The sequence below is a fragment of the Trachemys scripta genome, chromosome 11, assembly GCF_013100865.1.
Source record: "Trachemys scripta elegans isolate TJP31775 chromosome 11, CAS_Tse_1.0, whole genome shotgun sequence".
NCBI classification, from domain to species: Eukaryota; Metazoa; Chordata; order Testudines; family Emydidae; genus Trachemys; species Trachemys scripta.
The window spans coordinates 57,830,669-57,853,104 of record NC_048308.1 but is presented as its reverse complement, the minus strand read 5'-3'; the positions used below and the strand labels follow the sequence as shown (position 1 = coordinate 57,853,104).

At 41.4% G+C, this 22,436-nt stretch overlaps 1 protein-coding gene and 1 long non-coding RNA gene across 2 annotated transcripts in view; one reads left to right on the top strand and one right to left on the bottom strand.

Annotated features, from left to right (window-relative positions):
- Nucleotides 1-850: 850 nt before the first annotated feature.
- Nucleotides 851-22,436, top strand: part of LOC117885294 — a 34,950-nt gene continuing 13,364 nt past the window's right edge. Inside the window, exon 1 of the long non-coding RNA XR_004647766.1 lies at nt 851-913. This is a non-coding gene — a long non-coding RNA (uncharacterized LOC117885294). The remainder of the gene's footprint in view (nt 914-22,436) is intronic.
- Nucleotides 910-22,436, bottom strand: part of NBEAL1 (neurobeachin like 1) — a 150,866-nt gene continuing 129,339 nt past the window's right edge. The window contains 12 exon segments of the mRNA XM_034786588.1: nt 910-1,916; nt 4,626-4,761; nt 6,364-6,512; nt 7,744-7,905; nt 8,825-8,941; nt 12,881-12,975; nt 13,528-13,700; nt 14,718-14,827; nt 16,296-16,385; nt 16,908-17,024; nt 18,479-18,576; nt 19,219-19,336. Of these exon segments, the coding sequence (XP_034642479.1) occupies nt 1,815-1,916; nt 4,626-4,761; nt 6,364-6,512; nt 7,744-7,905; nt 8,825-8,941; nt 12,881-12,975; nt 13,528-13,700; nt 14,718-14,827; nt 16,296-16,385; nt 16,908-17,024; nt 18,479-18,576; nt 19,219-19,336 (1,467 nt within the window). The 3' untranslated portion in view covers nt 910-1,814.

Here is a 22,436-nt window from a genome sequence, read left to right as displayed (position 1 = left end):
CAAAGTGGGGAGGTGAAGGGGAGAGGGAGTAAGTGACAGAGAGAAATGGGGTTAAATAACATACTGACAAGTGCCACAGAGAAATGTTTCCATTTCCACATAATTTTCAGATGATTTGATCTGTCACAGTGATTAGTTAGTGTTATAGTTATACATAATCTCGTCTAATTTGTTCACTGATCAGATATAACTTAATGTTATAATTGATATAATTTGAAAGTAACGGTTAAAACAAGCAACACGATTCTTTTTAGATTAGTAAATAATAAGGTCATTACAAATATTCAGTGTATAAAAGCATGATATAGGGTCATTATTTTCTTTATGAAATTAAGATTGGGATGTTGGTTTAACAAAAAATGTGTCGTGGAAAGAGTGATTACTACTTCTTTAGACTATCAAGAAATATTGCACTAAAGTGAATGAAATTAGATTATACTGTATGGGGTGCCTTGGTAGTTCAACAACTCTCCAGTGCTAGGGAAATCAGGCAATATTTAGAAAAGATACAACACATCCTCACCTCCATAAGTAATAAAATAAGGAAGAAGAAGGGAGAGGTGTCTGAGAAATATTAACTAAATCAATTCTGTATCTGCATTGGTTACAGGGACATCTTGTTTTCAATTATTACCACTTCCACACAAGATGTAAGGGAACAATATTTTCCTCTATTTACATACAGTCATATTCCCACCTAAAAAATTTTACTCTTTGCCCTGAAAATAAGGTTTTCCCAAGAGTACTTGAGCTTTTGAGTACTATTTTTGTTGTTTACAGTATATGCAGGGCTATGATGTCTTCCTCTCCCACATATGCATATAGTATCTGGATTTTTCTACTTACTTTTCCAGCAATATGAATATGGCTAAACCAGGTTACTTGTCTGACAAATACAGAGCCAAGAAACAAGGTATGGTAAATGTAAAATTATGATACAAAGTTTTTCAGGTGATCTTAATGTTGAAATTAGACATTTTAGTTTGCAGTAATTATGCTATTAATGAAGAACAACTCAATCTTGACAGACATGGAAATGTGATTCTCATTCCCTCTATATTAATACGAGATCTTAAAACATGGAAGGGATTTCTAAATGTGCGTGTTGCCTTGCCAAACCACCTAAAGAATGTTCTGCAGCAAATATTCACCCTACCCAATTCCTACAAGGTTATAATTCATTGTTGTATGTCAGTTAAACAATTTCTGACAATCAAGTAGTGCCATTGAGGTGCTCCCTGCAGAACAGTCTAAAAGGGATTCTCTCAGGAGCCACGCAATAGAGGATTATTAATAATCATTTACAGTAGTACACAGCAAGCTGATTGGTCTGAAGAATATATTTGAAGTCATAACTCTCAACTGTCCCAATTTTATCAGTATATCTGCAATTGAAGGAATTTTAAGTTTATGATCCTGGAATTACAAAGATGTAAGATGAGAATGGGATATTTTCCTTGAATTTGAGTTAATCTCTTCCAAGCAAGAGAGGAACATCTAGCATTATTCACTTGTATCATTTGTGTTTTAATGCACTTGGAGGTCTTTTTTTGAAACTCAGTTCCAGCACATAATCTAGAAAGAGTTCTACTGCTACCAAATCAATGTGATTAGGAAAAAAGCAATAAAAGCAATTGTGGGCTAATTTGCATGTGTGCATATGTAAATTACTGTACCTCTACCATATGTTGGTCTTCAACTGACTGTCAAGGATAAGACCCTGAAACACTCATCAGAAAGTTGAGAGATATGTTTAGAGTGACCAAAAGACTAAACAAATTTCTGGAATCCATGAGAGAATTCAGGAGCAGCAATCACTTGGAATCTTGAGTGTTATATTCAGTCTCTCCCGATGAAATCTGGCTGAGCCGTTTGCTTGATCCCCACAGTTTTCGGGAAAGCTGACCTGAGCGCATCTGTTTAAAGTAATCCAGAGAAACAAAAGGAGGGGGAAGGGATAAGGTGGATAAATTAAAAAAGGAACTTCAGACGCTGATTCTGGAGAAGTGCAGACAACACAAGATACTGCACAAACACAAAATTATACCAACAGAAATTATTTCAGACAAACAAAAAAGGTAACATTTTGGGATGATTCTTCGATTGGCACAAAAGAACAAAAAGACAAATGTTGATCATTATCTCTTCCACTTTTGAACAGTTAAAGGGACACTGTCAGGCAAGACAGGTTTAATACTTTACCTACTTTAAAATTGTTCTTATTTTGTGGGGAGTGGGTTCTGGATTCTAAATTGCTATTTTGTTAAAAAGAAAAAATGATTGCCAAGTGGAAATGAACAAAATTAGTAGGAAGAACATTTTATTTTAAGAGGGAATTACTAGAAATGAAGAGTAAAAGATAATTAAAAAGACTACTTGACAATGTCCTGTAAGTGATGGACTATTGCAGGTCAGCGATGGCAAAATGGGAGAAAGAGATAGAGAAGAGTTCTCATGATGCCAAATTTCTAGACTTCCACTGATCCTGGGTGAAGTGTTCAGTGCAAGAATTATTAAACAAATGTAATCTACAGTGAATATTCCATAAGTAAAGACAAGTAATAAGCTGTTCACAGTGACAAGTAACCAAAGGCAATGTTAAATCATGGATTTAGTGAATTTGTATCATATCTGAATATCTGACAGTATTCTGTCAGAAACTGTTTTAATTAACTTCATAACTACCAGACCTGGGATTGACCAGTGGTGATCCTATTCTGGCAATAGACCAGAATATGAAATCCCTTATGGTTAAAGAAAATCATCCTTCAATGGCACAAAGTTCAGAAAAAGGTGTCTCATCGTAAGTCTGGTATTTTGTAACTATATATTGAGCAGCTAAACAGAATCCAACAAGTCATCAGTGGTGTCAGCTCGAACAGGGAACGATCCTGCAGACTTCTGCAGTGTTCTAAGCAACTATATAGCTTTCTAAACCAGAACACAAATTCATTATACTCCATCTCTGATTATATTGTCAAAGCATAAAGGCAAAAGGTCAACCTTAGTCTCAACAGCACTTTACTATTATGTTTAATAAAATATTTAGAAAGAACCTCCTTTTGTTCTAAGGCTAAATATAGTATCACCACTGAAGCCCAACTCGTAACAGAGATTACCTTCTGTAGGAGGAATTTGAAAGTCCTTAATTTCTTATCTCCATATTTTACTTGTCAAACAAAAAAGTTAATACCTTTTAAACACAATAAAATGATTTTTACAAATCAGAGGAAACAGGAAAATATGGGATAAATGTTGTCCCTACCATTATTGTTTTTTAATCTGTTTATACAGATATTAATCCTCCAAATGCTCTGAATTATAAACCGAACACACTCAAAGCTTGTGGAAAAACCTGCATATCCTTAGGAGGAATCCAACCCTAGGAATGTAGCATAGTGGGGAAGTCAGATTTCTTTGTTCTTAATTAAATTTACTTTAAATCTCAGATAATGAATGACAAATTCCAGCCTAGCAGAGTTTTTCTAAGACTGGAAAATCTTTATAAAACACTGGTGATTTTTAAAAAGCTATCACAAGAGTCTCTTATCTACAACACAAGAAGCTATCCATTAATTCTATAATAGAAAAAGTTGTTTAATTTGAAATGGATGGAAGTTTTGCCACTGATTTCTATAGAAGCAGGATCAGGCTCTCATTCTGTGAAGATCCTAAGCAGGATATATTTCAATAAACTATGTTCCCTTAACTAGAAAAGTTTCAGACACTTAGAACTAAGATGCCAGTATGTTTTCAAAATTAATAAAATATACATTACTTTAATACATACTTTTCTAGCAAATACTGAAGGTCAAGCAGACCTCAATTTAAAGTCACCCTTCTGGCTGTAATAGTTAATAGTAGGAACTTTCAACTTAAAATAAACTGTAGCACTCCAGAGATTCAGAAAGCCTAACCCTGCCTCTCTTCATAATATTGGTGAAATACTTTGACAGAGGTGTTACAAGTAGTTACTGTGAAACCCCTGTTTTGAACATGACAAAGTGGGTATTGCTATTTTACATAGGGATGCTCTGTAACTGATAGTGCATATGCAGTACCTACACATTTACATCCACCGTAAGGAGCACAGAGCAGGCTACACAGGGTATCTTTGTGCAGTTACAATGAGAGATTCTGAATGGTGAGAAATACGGACTTTTTCAAAAAGGGAGGCAACATATAGTAAAGGGTATCTGACAAAAGCCAAAACTTAAAAGAAAGTAGCTCATTCTTTTTTGTTTCCAATTTTCTTCTGGGAAGTTACTTCATCATTTATAACGAAGGTATCACATACTATTCAGAACTTGTTTCTGAGAAGTGACAGACAACACTACCACATTCAGAAAATGTTAGTTACTCTGACCTCTTGCTTATTCGACTATGAGTCTGCAGGTTAGTCCAACTGAGTCTGCTTTTTCCCATCTGCGTCCCCTATATGCTCGTTTCTTATAGAGAAATCTCTATGCATAGAGCCGTCTCAAAAATTATTTCTTTCCCACTGAAAACTCAAACTTGCTCTTAAGTTTGCCCTGCCATAGAGGAGACCTCTTGCTCAACTGGAAAGCAGAAATAAGTGAATTTCCCACTGTTCGGTAGACAAAGTTCTTGATGGTGGGTTTTACCTCAGCTGGCTTGCCAACACCAACGACAATCAACTTGCCATCCTCCAAGCCTACAAGGATGTGGCTGTATTCTTTGGTAACAGAAATGCAGCGAATCGGCAGTCGCATGGCTAAGGGGGAGATGCTGAGATTCAGGCTGAAATAAGCAAAACCATACAAAAAATACATTAAATATTTAAGTGCTATACATTATACGTAATGGATAGAGCCATACTACAGCTGAACTCACTGAGAGTGAACTCAGATGCATTATAAAATAGGGTTTCACAGTAAGTCCCAATCTGTTTCAATACACTGTAATTCAAGTTATAGTGAACTTCTACAAAGAGCAGGGGTGAGCAAACTTTTTGGCCCAAGGACCACATCTGGGTATAGAAACTGTATGGCGGGCCATGAATGCTCACAAAATTGGGGTTGGGATGCAGGAGGTGGTGAGGGCTCTGGTTGTGGGCTCCGGGGTCGGGCCAGAAATTAGGAGCTCAGGGTGCAGGAGGGGGTTCTGGGCTGGGGAAGTGGAGTGCGGGGGGCAGGTGAGTGCTTCAGCTGGGGATGTGGGCTCTGGGGTGGGGCTGGGGATGAGCGGTTTGGGGTGCAGGAGGGTGTTCCGGGCTGGGACCAAGGGATTCAGAGGGCAGGAGGGGGAATCAGGGCTGGGGCAGGGGATTGGGGTGTGTGTGTGTGTGGGGGTGGCTCAGGAGTGCAGGCTCTGGGCTGCGCTTACCTCAAGCGGCTCCCGGAAGCAGCGGCATGTCCCCCACTCCGGCTCCTATGCGGAGGCGCGACCAGGCGGCTCTGCTGCGCACTGCCTCGTCTGCAGGCGCCGCCCCTGCAACTCCCATTGGCTGCCCCTAAGCATAGGAGCTGTAGGAGAGACATGCCGCTGCTTCCGGGAGCCATGCGGAGTGGCCCCCCGACCCTGCTCCCCAGCTGGGGCCGGAGCAGGGCAAGCCTCAGACCCTGCTCCCCAGCGTGAACTCAAGGGCTGGATTAAAACAGCTGGCGGGCCAGATCCATCCCGTGGCCCGTAGTTTGCCCACCCCTGACATAGAGGGTCAAATCCCATCCCCAGGCTATAGCCTTAGTAACAGGGTTGTGCACTGGGGACAGAATCAGTAGAGAAAGAAATCTCTCTGCAGAGTGACAGGAGAGCAGACTTAGTGCTGCAGTTACCCCTGGAGCAGGTATGTTTCCTCCTTCTGGGGGCAAAGGTCAGTGAATCTGCGCAGCGGAAAGAAGAGAGGATTTTAAACTGAAGTTACAGCTGCTCACCATGGGCTTGATTATGCCAGGAGTTTAGCCCACAGCTCCCACTGACTTTGATGGGAGTCACAGATACTCAGTATCTTGCTGGATCAAGCCCCAAGTCTGCATCCAACTCTGTCCCTTCCCAGATATTGAGGAGGACATTCCCAGTATTGGGATAAGGGCTGTCAGTGCAGTCATGCACCAGAAGTGGCATTCCCAGCTGACAAATAGGTCTTTCCTGCCCTTCAGAAAATCCAAATAGGAGCATAAGGGACCTGATTGTAATTTTGGATTTCCTTTGCAAATTGATTTTCCAGTATCAGAGGACAGGGCAATGAGAGAATAGCCATCTGTGACTTCTTTTGAAAAAGAATGACAAGTCACACCCTTCATGATCTCCACATCATACACCAATACCTATATGTAAATAAACCACCATGCTGGTGCAGTACATCTTATCTGCAGTGATAATCTACTGATGCTGGTCTGTTACCTATAGAGATCTCGTATGGAAAGGAATCCTTGTAAGCTCCCCATCACGATATATTCGCCAGTCACACACATGTCTGACACTTCCTCCTTTAGACTCTCAGAGCCCAAATACTTCCCGTTCACAGAATAGAGATGTAATGCATTCTTATCCTGAAAAGATTAAAAAGAAATTACTCACGGAGGATTGAACGGATTAAGGATTTATTACTTATACATTCACCTTGTTAATAGGAATTTAGCCAAGGTTGGTAGTAACGAAAGCTGTTAGTATCTGATGGCAGCTTGTAGAATTAAATACAGGTTGAATCTCTCTAATCTGGCACTCCCTGGTCCGGCAACATCCGTGGTCCAGCATAGGCGCCGAATCCATGGGTGCTCCGGGGCTGGAGCACCCACAGGGAAAAATTAGTGGGTGCGGAGCATCCACTGGCGCCAAGCTACCCCCACCCCCTGCACCTCTTGTGCGCCGGCCCTGCGCTTACCAACTCCTCCCCCACCCTCCCAGTGCTTCCGGAGCACTGCGAACAGCTGATTAGTAGTGTTCAAGCTCTGGGGCTGGTGGCTGGGACCCTGGGCGAGGGGCTGGCAGCTGAGGCTGGCACTGGAGCCCCCAGGCGGGAGGCCGGTGGCTGGGACCCCAGGTGGCAGCGGGGCCCCCACTGGGTGCGTTGCAGCACCCTCCGCACCCTACTTCCCACGCCTATGGAGACCCATTGGCATACTTCATTGACCTCCTGTGGTTTGGCAAATTCTCTGGTTCGGCACCGGTCAGGTCCCAAGGGTGCCAGACTAGAGAGGTTCAACCTGTATTTATTTATATTTTTACCGCACTACAATCTGATCTACGGGCATGCTTGACAAACTTAAAAATACATTCATACTTAAACAGCCTCTGGCACTCACCGACAGATAGCACAACCCCAGCAGCAACACGAATACAACAAAAAATTAATAAGCCCCACCAAACAAACCAGAGTCCCCCTTCCCAGCCTCACCCACCCTCCCAAATCCTACAGGGCAAGGAAAAAAGCTGGGGCTTGCAGCATGTCCTGAAAGTTAACAAACACAGACTGTTAACATTAGGTACAAGCCTCTTTCCAGTTCTTGGCGCAATTACACAAGCCTTCATCAAAAGAAACATCCCTACACTGAATAGACAGCGAGAATGAATTACACCATGAACCCTAAAGGTTGTCCCTCTAGGTCAGACTGTCCCTCTCAATGTTTGAGAAATTTTGGTGCATCTGTGGGGCAGCTTGCACACAGAATTTCCTAAGAAACTAGCTCTACTTCAAAAAAAACCCAGGTACATTTATGTTTAGTGTTTACAGCAAAACACACACCAGCATTCTATGACCTTGGGTTGAAACTTGTGAAGTACCTTGAGAGTAGTCTTTCCTTCTATACTGGTGTGGACAACTATGTGTCCTTCCCAGGATACAGCCAGGTTGGGAACAGTCAGCAGAAGGGAACTCTCACAAGGTGGTCGCAAAGTCCTCATGTACTGACCTTTCCGAATAGTATGAATAATCACAGTGCTATCCTATTAAGACAAAAAACTCAATGCTATTTCTTTACAGTAATATTCACATAAGGTAATTATTTGGAGCAAGGGAAAATAACATTTTAAAAGATCTTAAGGTGCAGTAGTAGTTCTTCAAGAAGGAATTACAGGTACCAGACAGGAATCATGGCCCCACTGTGCTAGACACCTTACACAGATAGTGGAAAAAAAAACAACAGAGTCCTTCCCCTTAAGAGTTACAATCTTAGCATATGAGGAGACAACAGGTGGAGAAAAACAAACAAATGCGGGTGGGGGAGGAGGAAAAGGTAGCAGTGAAACAAATCGTATTTCACACAGAAAGTAGCAGTCACAGGACACCCCTGCGTAGCTGTTATCAAGTGTCTTGGAGGCATCATGGCAGAGCAGCGAATTTGAAGGAAGACAAAAGAGTGGCTTTGCAGATCTTTTATGAGGAGCCTCCTCCCATGCCTGAGGGGTGGAATGGGACAAAATGCGAAGGTGCTTGAGGTAGAATTGGGCTATTTAGTGATGAAAGTGGGCCATCATCAGAGTGGAAACAGAGGTCAACAGCTTGATAGAGCTGGTAGGTAGGGTGTGACTAAGCTGTGGAGAGCCTCAGAGGTAAAGACAAGTAGTTTGTGTTTGCTGAGGCAGAAAAGGAGTTCGGTAGCATGAGTATTCCTACAGGAAACTGGATTTCTTCAGATGGTTATACACACTTTAGACATTCACCTGTGCAAAAGAGCTGTGGCCTACTCTGTGAGAGCAGTATGAGAGTAAGTGAATTATGCAGTGTGTGTGTTGACATGGTGCAAGACTTGCTCCTTACCCAAAAGGGAAAAGAGGAAACAAGGAAACAGTAATGTTTTTTCCAGCTACACTAATCCTAGTAGTAAATATCACTCCTTTGAAGAAAAATCATGAAGATGCTTACCCTGGCTCCAGATACCACCATGTCTAGTTCAGTGCTGATGCTAACACTGGATACCTCATCAGTATGTCCATACAAAATCTGCAAGGGTTTAGGTGCCAGGCCTACAGGAACTCCTCCCTGATATCAACATAAAATGATACATTTATAGATTTTCTCACAGTTGCACACAGACAGGATATATTTATCATCATATGCACTGGGTGTACTTGAGGTAGGCCAGCCATCACACTTTACTTCTAAATGTTGCTCACATTTAGAGCCACCTAAGTCAGCATCCCTTTTTGTGCCTCAGTTTATTAAATCACAAGGATGAATTAAATTCCTTTGATATTTGTGTTCAGTCTTCTTCAGAATGTAATTAAAGAGAGTGAAGACTATTTTGCATAAACATTATATCAATTTTGTCTCATATCCTGAGGCAATATAGAGAAACAGCCAATCTGATTCTGCTTTGTGAGAGATATAATGGATCTCTTACAATATTTTTCACAAAACAACTTCCTGTAAGGGTACAGCTTTCATTAAGGGAACTCCACCACTCCAAAACAATTTGGTACTTCCATTTCACTTTTAACATAATGTAACTATATTCAAAATCACTTTAAGTGGGGTCTGTTGTTGGCATGCACAGTGTCTAAAGAGATGGGTATGAAAACAATTTCTCTTCTGCCTTACAGTATAGAGAAATGAATGCCAACCAAAACTTTGAAAATATGAGGCACACGTGACAGTGCTAAGCAGCAAGAAGATACATCAGAACACATGACTGGATGAGGATTCAGAAAAGAATTTGGCAATGCAGAGCAACGGAGTGAACAAGTAGCAATAAGCAGGACATTTGTCCCACTGCTTTCATATTGGTGGGGACAAAAACTCTTGGCAGCGTAGAGGGGTGCTAGCAGATGCACGCAATGGGACACACCATGGCAACAGGGACATGGGTTCAGGGAAAAGCAGCATGATCAATTCAGAATCCAGTGAGTGCTAATGCTGAAATACACAGCAAGTGCAAGATTTATTGATCTGTCTGCCATGGGTATTTATAGAGCACGAATCCCCATAATATCTAGGCACTGAACACACCCTGGGAACGGGTCATATTGCACCAGTACAGCAACTGAGAAAGTGAGTGTGAGCTTATGGTTGTAAGCCACCTTTGCATTGCCCTAGTCATGGGGCCATTAGGCATTGGTTCAGTCCCCAATTCCCAATTAAATGTCTATGGCCCTCATGGTGGCAGGGATCTGGCGGAGATTGCAGCTTCTTGGCCACACCCTATTTTCCTGACAACGACCCCTACATGCTCCCTACACTGGACACTACGAGGAAGGGAGTCAATTACACGGGTGTTAAACCACCCAAAGATTCCCCCAAACAAAAAGTGGCTTAACAGGTTTCTGGGGATTCCTTTGAATGCTGCTTTGCACTGTTGGGGTAGGGAAAAGAAGCAGTCTTAGCAGGGTCCTTAGTCTGACCAAATAAAATAAATAAGTAGAGCTCATCAGGACTTACCCATTGGAATGATTTTCCGTTGGAAAATGCAGTTTCTGCAAAACCAAAGTTTTCCACAAGAAAATTTTGATTTTGCCCAACATTTCAATTTTCCATAAGGAAAACCTAAATGAAATATTTCATTTCAGGTCAGTTCAACTTAGATTGGAATATTCTGATTTTCTTAATTGACCAGAAACAATCAGTTTTGAGTCAGTTCAACAAAACCTTGAACTGCATTTCCCTATCAGCATATTGTCTAATGGGAGTTGTAGTTTAGGCCCCCGATTCTCTCCTATTGCTGGGCTCCCTGGAGGACTCCATCTCCCACAATGAAATGCAGATTTCTCTGCCTGAGCTGCATGGTGAATCATGAGAGTTACGGAATTACATGCATTACGGGAGATGTAATCCACCCAAGGATCATGACCCGTATGGAAGAATGCGTGCATCTGTCTCCTATTAGGTAATGCATCACTATCGGAATTCACTTCAATCAATAATGTCAAAATCTTGACACATTAATAATTTTTTTTCATAATTTCTGTACTGACAAAATTTCAAAATTTAAACTTTTAGTCCCAATTTGGCACAAACAAATGCTAAAATGTCAGAATTTCTTGTGAAATGGAAATTCCAAATTTCAGTTAGCTCTAGGTATATGGATTCAACAAGAGAGAGTTCTACCCTCAACTTTCTGAGGTTGGCTCCATTTGCGTCAACTACTTTCTTTCTGAAAGCAGATGTAAAATGTTCTCAGTGTATAACCTGTCAAACATGTGGTATCCTGCTAAGTGACAGCAGGATTTCTTGTTCACTGCATACATCTGTCAGAGTATCTGTTTACATGCCAATGTGCTGACATTACAGTGTGCTAGCTGGATTTAGCTCTAAATGACTCTTATACAAGATACAAGAAGATAAAATCAGGCATATTGTCCGGAAGACACAGCAGGAGCTGTAGCTTGTAACACTTCCATTTTCCCTAATAACCCTAATAAATGCAACTTGCATGTTGAGATCTGCAAAGAACATCTGGTAAACCAAGATAAATCAAGGGGTATCGCAGGGCTAGGTTAAGTTTTATTAACTCAGAAAACTGGTAGCCTGCTGGTACATCAGCATAAGGACAATGATGCCAAAAGTCACTACTACCAAGTTACTTTGTTTGTGTATGCAGTCCACTTTCCTTTTTCCCTCTCTTGCTTTCATGTATAGGAATTACCAGGCTTTCAAAAGTGTAAACCAGGATGTTTTCCTAGTTGAAAAGTTGCCTTTTATAAAGAAGAATGAAAACTTATGCTAAAATTATCTTTCCACTATCATCACCTTGGGGTCTTCTTTTATTTAGACCCTGCCATTTTGTGCTATGTTTAACATTGGTAAAGGCAACCTCACATTTTAGGGGCTTAAATTAGCACACTAAAAATCCTATCTAGTTTCCATTTGTGAAATCACAAGTTTTGGTTTGTTTACCTGCCGCGTCCGCAGGTTCGGCCGATCGTTCACCGCTCCAGGCCAATGGGGGCTGCGGGAAGCGGCACGGGCCGAGGGATGTGCTGGCTGCCACTTCCCGCAGCCCCCTTTGGCCTGGAACAGCAAACCGCGGTCAGTGGAGCCGCGATCGGCCGAACTAGTGGATGCGGCAGGTAAACAAACCAGTGCCAAAGGTTGCCGATCCCTGGTGTAGATGTTCGGGCTTGGGCTGGAGCCCAGCCTCTGGGACCCCGCGAGGGGGGAGGGTCGAAGAGCCCAGGCTCCAGCCTGAGCTGGAACTCCTACACCGCAATTAAACAGCCCCGTAGCCTGAGCCCAAGTCAGCCGACACAGGCCAGCCATGGGTGTTCAATCGCAGCGTAGACATACCTTATCTCCCCCTGGTCTCTCATTACCAGACCTCTCCCTTACCTATCACAGAGGCCTGATTGAGTCATATGACCCAGAGGTCAAAGGACCTTCATTGTCCCCATGTGGGGAAGAGAGTTGGCTGAGACCCACCTCTTTTTAAAGAGCCAGCCATCCAGTGACAGTTACACATCAGCATTAAACAGAACACCAGAAGAGAGGAGATGTGATCTAGTACTGTGAGAACAAGATTAGAAAGCAGGAGCACCTGAGTTCTAATCCTGTCTCTGACACAAACTCTTGAGATGCTGGACAGGCCACCTCCTCTAGTTTCCAGCTTCATTTTCTCCACCAGTAAAATAGGAATAATATTTACTTATCTACCTCAAAGGGCTGTTATATATTGTCTGCAAAGCACCTTAACCAAATAAAAGTACTCTAGGTAACATTATTAATGCCACTATAATAAATGGAGCAGAAACACTAATAAGTGTACTTGAAAACCATGGAACAGTCTAAGGGAGATACAGAACTCATCATAATTTTTAGAAGTCTGTTTTACCCTGCAAACATGACAGACAGAGCAAACAAATAAACGAACAACTCCTCTAATGAAACACTAATAAGTCTGTAAACAAACTGGACTGGTAGATTGGTGAACAAAGCACTAAAGCAAAACCCTCCAGAAGGCTGCTTCTAAAGCTGTGCAGGAATACTTACTTGCTGAACTATTTGCCATATCATACACGTCGTGTCTCTGGAACCTGAAATTAAATGGATTCCACAGAAATCTATAGCCAAACAGGTCACAATATCTATAAAGGAAAGAAAACAAATTACCTTAACTTTGCATCTTATCTAAACATTTTTTCCAGCTTTAAAACGGATGGACATTTGGTGGCAATGGGATGCTGTGCAGCATGCCAGCAATGTAGTTACATTTGCAAACAAACACAAACTCTACACCAGGAATGTGTTATACATTTTCAAGACTGATTAGAATCTAAAATCCTAGTTGTAGTAATAAAGCCCTAGCCATGAGCAGGACAAACATTAAAAGTAATCATTATTATCTTATCTTAAAAAAATAAAGATTGTTTTTAAAACACACTAGACTATTATTGGAATGACTATATAAATACTTGGGCACATAGGTTTTCATTAGTCCTACTTGAACCACAGAGTGTGATGGCAAGAATGGGAGAAACTAGCGTATTCTTTCATTACAAGTTGATCCAAATACACTATTCTATTATCCTTTATAAAAGACTGAGCCTTGTAATAGTCAAAGTGTCAGATTTTTGTGTTACAGAAACCATGTATAAAATATATAATTTCATAATTCAAAACAAAAATAGTTTACTTACCCATGTGTCTGACATGCTGTCCAATTAACTTGCCCTTTGTGAGCGATGTCACTCTGATGCTATTGTCCCAGTGCCCTCCACTGAACAGCAACTTTGCATCATGGGACACTACAAACAGTTTAGAGGTGATCTCTAGCCCTGGAGCGAAAGGACCATTTATGCTACGCTGGGTTCTGAAAACAAATTTTACAGTTAAAATTTGCCCTTTGTTAATATTATGCTCTATAAAGAATATGTACCTAGGAACACCAGGGGTGAAATCCGGGCACTCCCGGTATCAATTAAAAAATTCCCTTTGTCTTCAGGAGGGCCAGGATTTCATGCTAGTTCTTTATTCAATATCCTACCTGGTTTGAGACTCTGTGGATAACTTTAATCCACATTAAATAGTATTTATAGAAAAACATTTTTTCAAAATTCTGTAAAAAGACAAACCTCTTGTAAACAATCAAAAGGCGTGGTACAGTTTGTAATCTAAAGTGTGGTTCTACTGTGGAAAGGGACTATAAATGGTAGTTTCTTACTCAGGAAATCTACTCCTTCCATGTATTCAGTCTCATATCTGTTCACTTTGATGACAAGTGTTTTAACTACTCTTGACTCCCGTTAATACTGTCAAGCTAACATATGTAAGGAAGAGTGAGCTCTATTCCTCTTAGTCCATCACCAACTAAAGAGTTTATTAAATTCCAATCAGTTACCCTTGTGCAAACCTAGTGAATGCAATTGGAATTGCACAGATGTCACTGAAAACATAGCTGGAAGATATGAACTGCATAGATGTAAACAAGGCCAGATCTGCAGAACATTTATTATGAATGATGATGCATGAGAATAATGAAGCAAGCTTGACTCTCAGATGCCAGAATGAGTTTGCAGGGCTAGCAGTTAGAAAAACATTTTAGTAAATTGGTCTGAAAGTCAGTAATAGACAATGAAGACAGAACCTTACAATAGCATTTTTATAGTCCCTTTTCAGAGAAAAACTGTAGTTTAATTAATATTAGGGGATGTCAAAGCTTTGAAAAATGTAAAGCACACTATATAGATGTTAGGTTTTAATTAAAAATCACAGATAATTAAAGCAATGCTATCAAATCACTATAGAAGAAGACTGTACCTATAGTACTTTGACTGATATTATTTTTATAATAGAGTTCACTACTGCACCTTTCCTCCTCTTTACGTACTTGGGATTTGTCACAGTTGGATCTCTGATGAATGTAAAATAGTTGGAGATATTTCTATCATATGGTAGCCACCCGTGGGTTCCAATAATGCAGTTCAGACTTGCTATCACCTGAAAAAGTAAGTTTGATAAAAATCAATGAAATTGTGTGATGTTGCAAAGCCCTCTTCTTTGCATGTCTTTCCCAATAACAGAGCTTGCATCTGAGCCAACACAGGTCTCTCGAGAGTTTACCACCAAACTGATCCAGCTGAGGCTAGCACTATCATGAGGACAGGATGGAGAGTCTGAGGTTTTTTGTTTTATTATTTTTTTAAAATAACGAGTTATGACTAAGGCTACGTATGTGTCATGGACGCCATGGAAGTCAAGGAATCCCTGACTTTCAGAGACCTCCATGACATTCTCTGTTTCAGACTCTGGAGCTGGCAGCCAGCGGGGGCCCTGGCAGGGTTCCAGTGACAGGCAACAGCAGCGACAGGAGGTCCCCTGCAAGGTTCTAGCGACAGGTGACAGACTCCTGAGTGGGCCCTCCTCAGGATTCCAGGAAGAGGCAAAAGACTCAGGTGGGGGGACACACCTCAGGCGAGTGGCTGGGAGTGTCCCATTTTCTCTTTGGGAAATATGGTCACCGTGCAGCTCCCAGCCACAGTGGGTGGAGGAGGGGCCCCCTGGAGCTTCCAGCCACCACGGTGGCAGGGGAAACCCTGGAGCCGCAGCAGCAAACGTCACAGACAGGTCACGGCTTCCGTGAATTTTTGTTTATTGCCCATGACCTGTTCATGTCTTTTACTAAAAATAACTATGACAAAATCTTAGCCTTAGTTACAGGGCTTTGGAGCGGAACCTGGAGCTGGAGCGCGGAGCAGCTCTGTAGCAGTGGAGCTGCAGGTTTTTGCCTGGAGCTGAGCCGCAGCACAGCTCCAAAGCCCTGCTTAGTTATGACTCTAACGTATGGTATATACTGCCTAGATAGAACAGTGAATGATGCTTGTGTGTGATATATATTGGCTAGCTAGAACAGCGATTGGTACTTGAGACACAGGCTGGTAAGAAGGCCTGTGCTTTGCACATGCATTTCATCATAATTATTTAATTCTTGTATTTTATTTTCTTTGAAATACTCAGTGGTAGTAACTAGCATTTAAAGTTATGACAAATTAAAAGACATTCCCAGAGTCGTTTTGTTACTGAGCCAGTGTGAAAGTAATTCCATCTAGTTTTAATGTAGTGTACTATTTTTGTCAGTGATTTGAAAGGAACAGAATCAAATCTTTAGACACAGGTGTACAAAACCTGACTAGCCACAGGTTTATTTATGCCTAATTTGCCCACACAAATGTGAGTGGAAGAAATTAAACAATATATGAGCACTTCCAAAGAGATTATTAAGATGGGGACTGTTATAAGAACCTAGATTCACATTGATAGTAACACGTTATCTCGATCCCCAATGTCATTATGACATCTAGAACATTATTAGCACCCACATTTTGTCAATATAAAGGTTAATTTTAGGAACAGTGCAGTCATATGTAACCCAGAGTTTCAAACAGCTGTACTGACACATCCAACTCACCAGGATCTCTGGGCTCCCTTGAGACATAAAGGAACGTGACTGGTTCCTGGGAACAACAGCCTTGACAATGGGAACACCATCACTGATACCCTACGAGAAATGACATTTTCAGTTGACAAACATCCATAGGTGGTACAAATACTTTAGTTACCTGGTAGATAAAGTTGCACTACCAGGTAGAGGTACACACATCTTAAATAGCTAAGTTCGGCCAATAACACTAGGGGAGAAATCCTGACCACTTTGAAGTCAATGGGAATTTTGCCATTGCCTACAGTGGGCCCAGGATATCTCTCTCCAGCCTGCATGTAGGCATTTGGAAAGTAGGAAGGCTAAGGAAGCAAAAAGGATAAAATGTAACATTTAGATAGTTAAAATAAATGTTACAGAATCACTGCAGGATGAGGGTAAGTAAACTTACTCAACCTCTGTAAATTCACTGCAAAGAAACATCTCCTTCTATACAAATGATTTATTAGATGTTTTGTACAAAATTTTCTTTACATTATAAGCAAGTTTATTTTTACTCTGCTGACCACCTTTTATTCCAACGTATTAGAGGTTTCAGACTAGGCTTAAAACACATGCAATGCAATATGTGTCCGTTGCTACCTCTACGAAGAATGACTTAAGTTCAGGGAGATGCTGGAACACATTCAGGGTTGAGCTGTCACTTTTGGTCTGTCTCTGTACTCCCTCCTCTGCAGATAATCTCGCAGGATGAGGCTCCTAAGAGACAATATCAATTTTTTTTTTAAATCAAATTTATACACAATCTCAACATAGCAGGAAATAATCTTTTATTGAACTGTTCAAGTCATGTACGGTATTCAGAGTCAAGAGGAGAATGTAAACTGTATTTCTAACTCAATATATTAAATTCAGATGAAGGGAGTCCTCTGGAATTACTGTTTCTAGACCATTTTTCTATTCAAAGAAAACCTTGGCTGATTTACTTGGAAGATTTGCTCTACATGGGATAGGGAGAGGGAAAGATTTTGTTACATTCATTTGGTGGCTTTTTCTTAAAGCTGGCTTTATTATTTGAGAAAGAAATATTTACCATTCATACTAAAAAAGGAACATTTAGATTTTATTACAAGCCATGTTGTTAATCTTTCCTCTCATGAAAGCTAGCATGAAAGGGTTACTATACATAACACTTGTAGAATGTCACATCTATTCTAGAATTTAGACAGCCTTAGGACTAGACACTAGGGAAAACTGGAGTGGAAACCTGGACAGAAAGGAATAGAAGTGGAGAATTGGACTAACGCCAACAAAAATGTACTTCCGATCTTACAGGAGCATATTTAACAAAATACCTAGTACTATAAAATAATTTTTAAAGGCATGCAGAAGGCAAACGACTCCTATGAATAATCTGATTAAAAAAATTGACTAGATGGCAAGTCTATCTGAAGGGGCTTTTCTCAGAGCTATAGTTAGCGCTCAAAAATATTAAGTGGCAAAATTATGAAGAAAGTTGTTTCCACATCTATTTAAGTTATATCGGAAGATGAAATACCAGAGATAAAATTTTCAAAGGCTCCTAAGTGACTCTGGAGTCTAATTCCCATTTTCAAAAGTGACTTGGTCCTGGGCTACACTGGGAGGGGGAGGATCAATCTATGTTACGCAACTTCAGCTACGTGAATAATGTAGCTGAAGTTGACGTACTTAGATTGACTTACCGTGCGGTCTTTTCACCGCGGTGAGTCGACTGCTACTGCTACCGCTCCTCCGTCGACTCTGCATGCGCCTCTCACCGAGCTGGAGTACAGGTGTCGATGGGAGAGTGCTTGGGGATCGATCGCTGCCCACCGATCCGGCCGGTAGTGAAAACATACCCTTAGATACTTAGGTGCTTAAATCGAATTGAAAGTCAATGGGACTTAGGCTCCTAAGTGTCTAGTCCCCTTTGAAAATGGGAATTAGGCTTTTTTGAAAATTTTATACCAGGTCTTCTTTATTAATGATAACACCCTAGAAGATTAACTTTCCTACAAATTACGGGTTTCCTAGAACTTACAGGTTATAATACCTGGAATAGACTCTTAAAGGAACAATGGCCATCACAATGGTTGCACGATCCTTCCACAAGCCCCTGCCACTCAATGTATATCTTCCCAAAACTGACTGATATGGAACTTGTGTGTTTATTGCTACAAAAAGAGATTTACCTTCAGCAGCTGACAGGGTGTTTGTCCAAAATTGTTAATCATCCCTTCTAAAGCTTTTCTTTCCTTCTCATCTGTTAAGGCATCTAAATCCACAGCTCCTGGAATCATAACCAGAATAGCAGAGGGCAGTAAAACAAAAAGCAGCATTGTCTACACATAATTCACTGAAGAAAGAGATACAAAACACAAGTAGGAAAATATACACTAACTGCAAAATCATTACCCCTTCTCTCTATATAATTATCAACCACCATGAGTTTATTTTACATAGTCTTCTAAAAGTTCCATTCTGCAAACTTTCTCCTACAGAAGTTAGTAAGTGTTTTGGTTGCAGCATCTGCTTTTGGGAAGATAAATTTTCTTTATTTAATGCATGCAAAAAATAACCCAGAATATACTTTCTTGATTAAAGACTTTCTAAAGTTTACCTTCTAAAATATGTTCTATAGTAAATTACTATGACTAGACTCTAGAAAATAAGTTCCAATGTTTTCCATTATGTTTCCAATGGAATCTTAAAGAACAGTTTGTTAATTGAACAGAAGCAATTATAAAGTTCCTACAGAAGGGCTAAAGAGGGTATTTAACTAAAAATTCACATTTCCTTATCTGATCATCAAATATTCTGTTCTTTTACCATATGGCACTATACTGCATTCACGATGAGGAATCTGTTTCCAGATATTTCTCAAACCCCACAAATATGATTGCAATGACAAGAAGAGAGCATAGTTTTGTACCTTCGTAAGTACAGTAATAGAACACATTGAGCGCCTCCACTGCAGCTGGTCCCCTCTGTTTGTAGCCAAAAATCAGATCTATCCATTCATGGAGATGAGCAGAGACATACTCAGACTCCTAAAACAAAAAGAATTAATATCAACAATTGAAGTACTAACTCTTTCTCCCAGATACACTGGTGGGATTAAACACAAAAAGATTAGAGTGCCCACAAACTGCCTAAGATGCATGCACATCAGCAGCAGTTCAATAGATGTGTAAGAATATGCCTATGCGCTAAGGACATTAACGTGAACAAAGGAGAGGTATTATTTAATAGGGCTGTTGATTAATTGCAGTTAACTCGCACGATTAACTCAAAAAAATTAATCGATTAATTGCACTGTTAAACAATAGAATACCAATTGAAATTTATTAAATATTTTTGCATGTTTTTCTACACATTCAAATATATCGATTTCCATTACAACGCAGAACATAAAGTGTACAATGCTCACTTTATATTATTTTTGATTACAAATATTTGCACTGTAAAAAATGATAGAAATCGTATTTTTTCAATTCACCTCCTACAAGTACTGTAGTGCAATCTCTTTATCATGAAAGTGTAACTTACAAATGTAGATTTTTTTATTACATAACTGCACTCAAAAACAAAACAATGTAAAATGTTAGAGCCTACAAGTCCACTCAGTCCTACTTCTTGTTCAGCCAACCGCTAAGACAAACTCTTTTGTTTATATTTATGGGAGATACTGCTGCCTGCTTCTCATTTACAACAGCACCTGAAAATGAGAACAGGCATTCGCATGGCACTTTTGGAGCCAGCGTTGCAAGGTATTTACGTGCCAGATATGCTAAACATTCTTATGCCCCTTCATGCTTCGGCCACCATTTCAGAGGACATGCTTCCATCCTGATGATGCTTGTTAAAAAAACGTGTTGATTAAATTTGTGACTGAACTCATTGGGGGAGAACTGTATGTCTCCTACTTTTACCCGTATTCTGCCATATATTTCATGTTATAGCAGTCTCGGATGATGAACCAGCATGTTTGTTTTAAGAACACTTTCACAGCAGATTTGACAAAATGCAAAGAAGGTATCAATGTGAGATTTCTAAAAATAGTTACAGCACTCAACTCAAAGTTTAAGGCCTGGTCTACACTAGGCGTTTATGTCGAAGTTAGCGCCGTTACATCGAATTAACCCTGCACCCGTCCACACCGCGAAGGTATTTAGTTCGACATAGAGGTCTCTTTAATTCGACTTCTGTACTCCTCCCCGACGAGGGGAGTAGCGCTAAATTCGACATGGCCATGTCGAATTAGGCTAGGTGTGGATGGAAATCGACGCTAATAGCTCCAGGAGCTATCCCACAGTGCACCACTCTGTTGACGCTCTGGACAGCAGTAAGAGCTCGGATGTTCTGAACTGCCACACAGGAAAAGCCCCGGGAAAATTTGAATTTGAATTCCTTTTCCTGTCTGGCCAGTTTGAATCTCATTTCCTGTCTGGACATCGTGGCGAGCTCAGCAGCACTGGCAACGATGCAGAGCTCTCCAGCACTGATGGCAGTGCAAGCTCAGAATAGAAAGAGGGCCCCAGCATGGACTGATCGGGAAGTCTTGGATCTCATCGCTGTGTGGGGCGATGAGTCCGTGCTTTCCGAGCTGCGATCCAAAAGACGGAATGCAAAGATCTATGAGAAGATCTCTAAAGACATGGCAGAGAGAGGATACAGCCGGGATGTAACGCAGTGCCGCGTGAAAATCAAGGAGCTGAGGCAAGGCTACCAGAAGACCAAAGAGGCAAACGGACGCTCCGGATCCCATCCCCAGACATCCCGTTTCTACGAGGCACTGCATTCCATCCTCGGTGCGGCCGCCACCACTACCCCACCACTGACTGTGGACTCCGAGGATGGGATAGTGTCCACGGCCGGATCCTCGGAGATGTTCGCGGACGGGGAAGATGAGGAAGGAGATGAGGAGGACGAGGCAGTCGACAGCGCTCACAACGCTGATTTCCCCGACAGCCAGGATCTCTTCATCACCCTTACAGAGATCCCCTACCAACCCTCCCCAGCCGTTACCCCGGACACAGAATCTGGTGAAGGATCATCCAGTAAGTGTTGTAAACATCTAAACATTTATTTGTAACAGAACATGAATATTAACAATTTAAAAAATGGGTTTCTCATGATTAGTTTGATTAACTTTACGGTTCAGTCATGGGCAGTGCAACTACTGAAAAAAAATCTAGCAATGTCCGGTTTTGCATGATTGTCCTGCCCAAGCCGCTCTACTGTTTAGTCCCTGCTACTGCAGCTACAGTAAGATGCGGTCTATATGTCCGGGGATGGAGCAGAAATCCTCCTGGGACATCTCAAGGAAGCTCTCCTGCAGGTAATTTGAAATCCGCTGCATTAGGTTCTTGGGGAGAGCAGCCTTATTGGGTCCTCCGTAGTAGGACACGTTGCCGCGCCACGAGACTAGCAAGTACTCCGGAATCATTGCTTGGCACAGCATGGCGGCATACGGCCCTGGTCTTTGGAGGCTTTCCCGGAGCATTCTCTGTCTGTCGCTCTCAGAGATCCTCATGAGGGTGATGTCGCTCATGATGACCTGCTTTGAATGAGGTAGGGGAATGTTAGTGTTGGGACTGCTTTACCGTTCCTTTACAGAACTGTAACCGCTGGTTTGCAGCCACGCGGTGGAGGCGGGAGAGGGTCAGCCGAAAGGGATCGTTCCCGGGGACAGCCGCGAGGGTGTGGGACAGGAGCAGACTTCCTGCTTGCCGGATTGCTGGCAGCAGGGACCGACATTGATTTCAATGTGAAATGAGGCCATTGCTAATATTAAAGTTTTAAGCTGCCACGAATCTACGGCTTACCATGTCTGCCTGCAACAGAAATTCCGTTGTCCTGACAGGGTTCTCAAAAGTGCTCTGCAAAACCACAGACAGTGAATGCGAAGGCCGAGAATTCGACCTTGTGCTGAGTGCGCATGTGATAGGTGCTGTGCATGGTCCTGTTCACAGAGAAAGACTATGTTCTTTGTTCACAACTACATTTATGTTTCTGAGGAATTCACTCCCTTTTTCCCATTCCCACAGCCCCATCTGCGACTGTCTCACAACCTAGCCTGTCATCACACTCCCAGAGGCTAGGGAGGATTAGGCATAAGAAGAAGAGGACACGGGAGGACATGTTCTC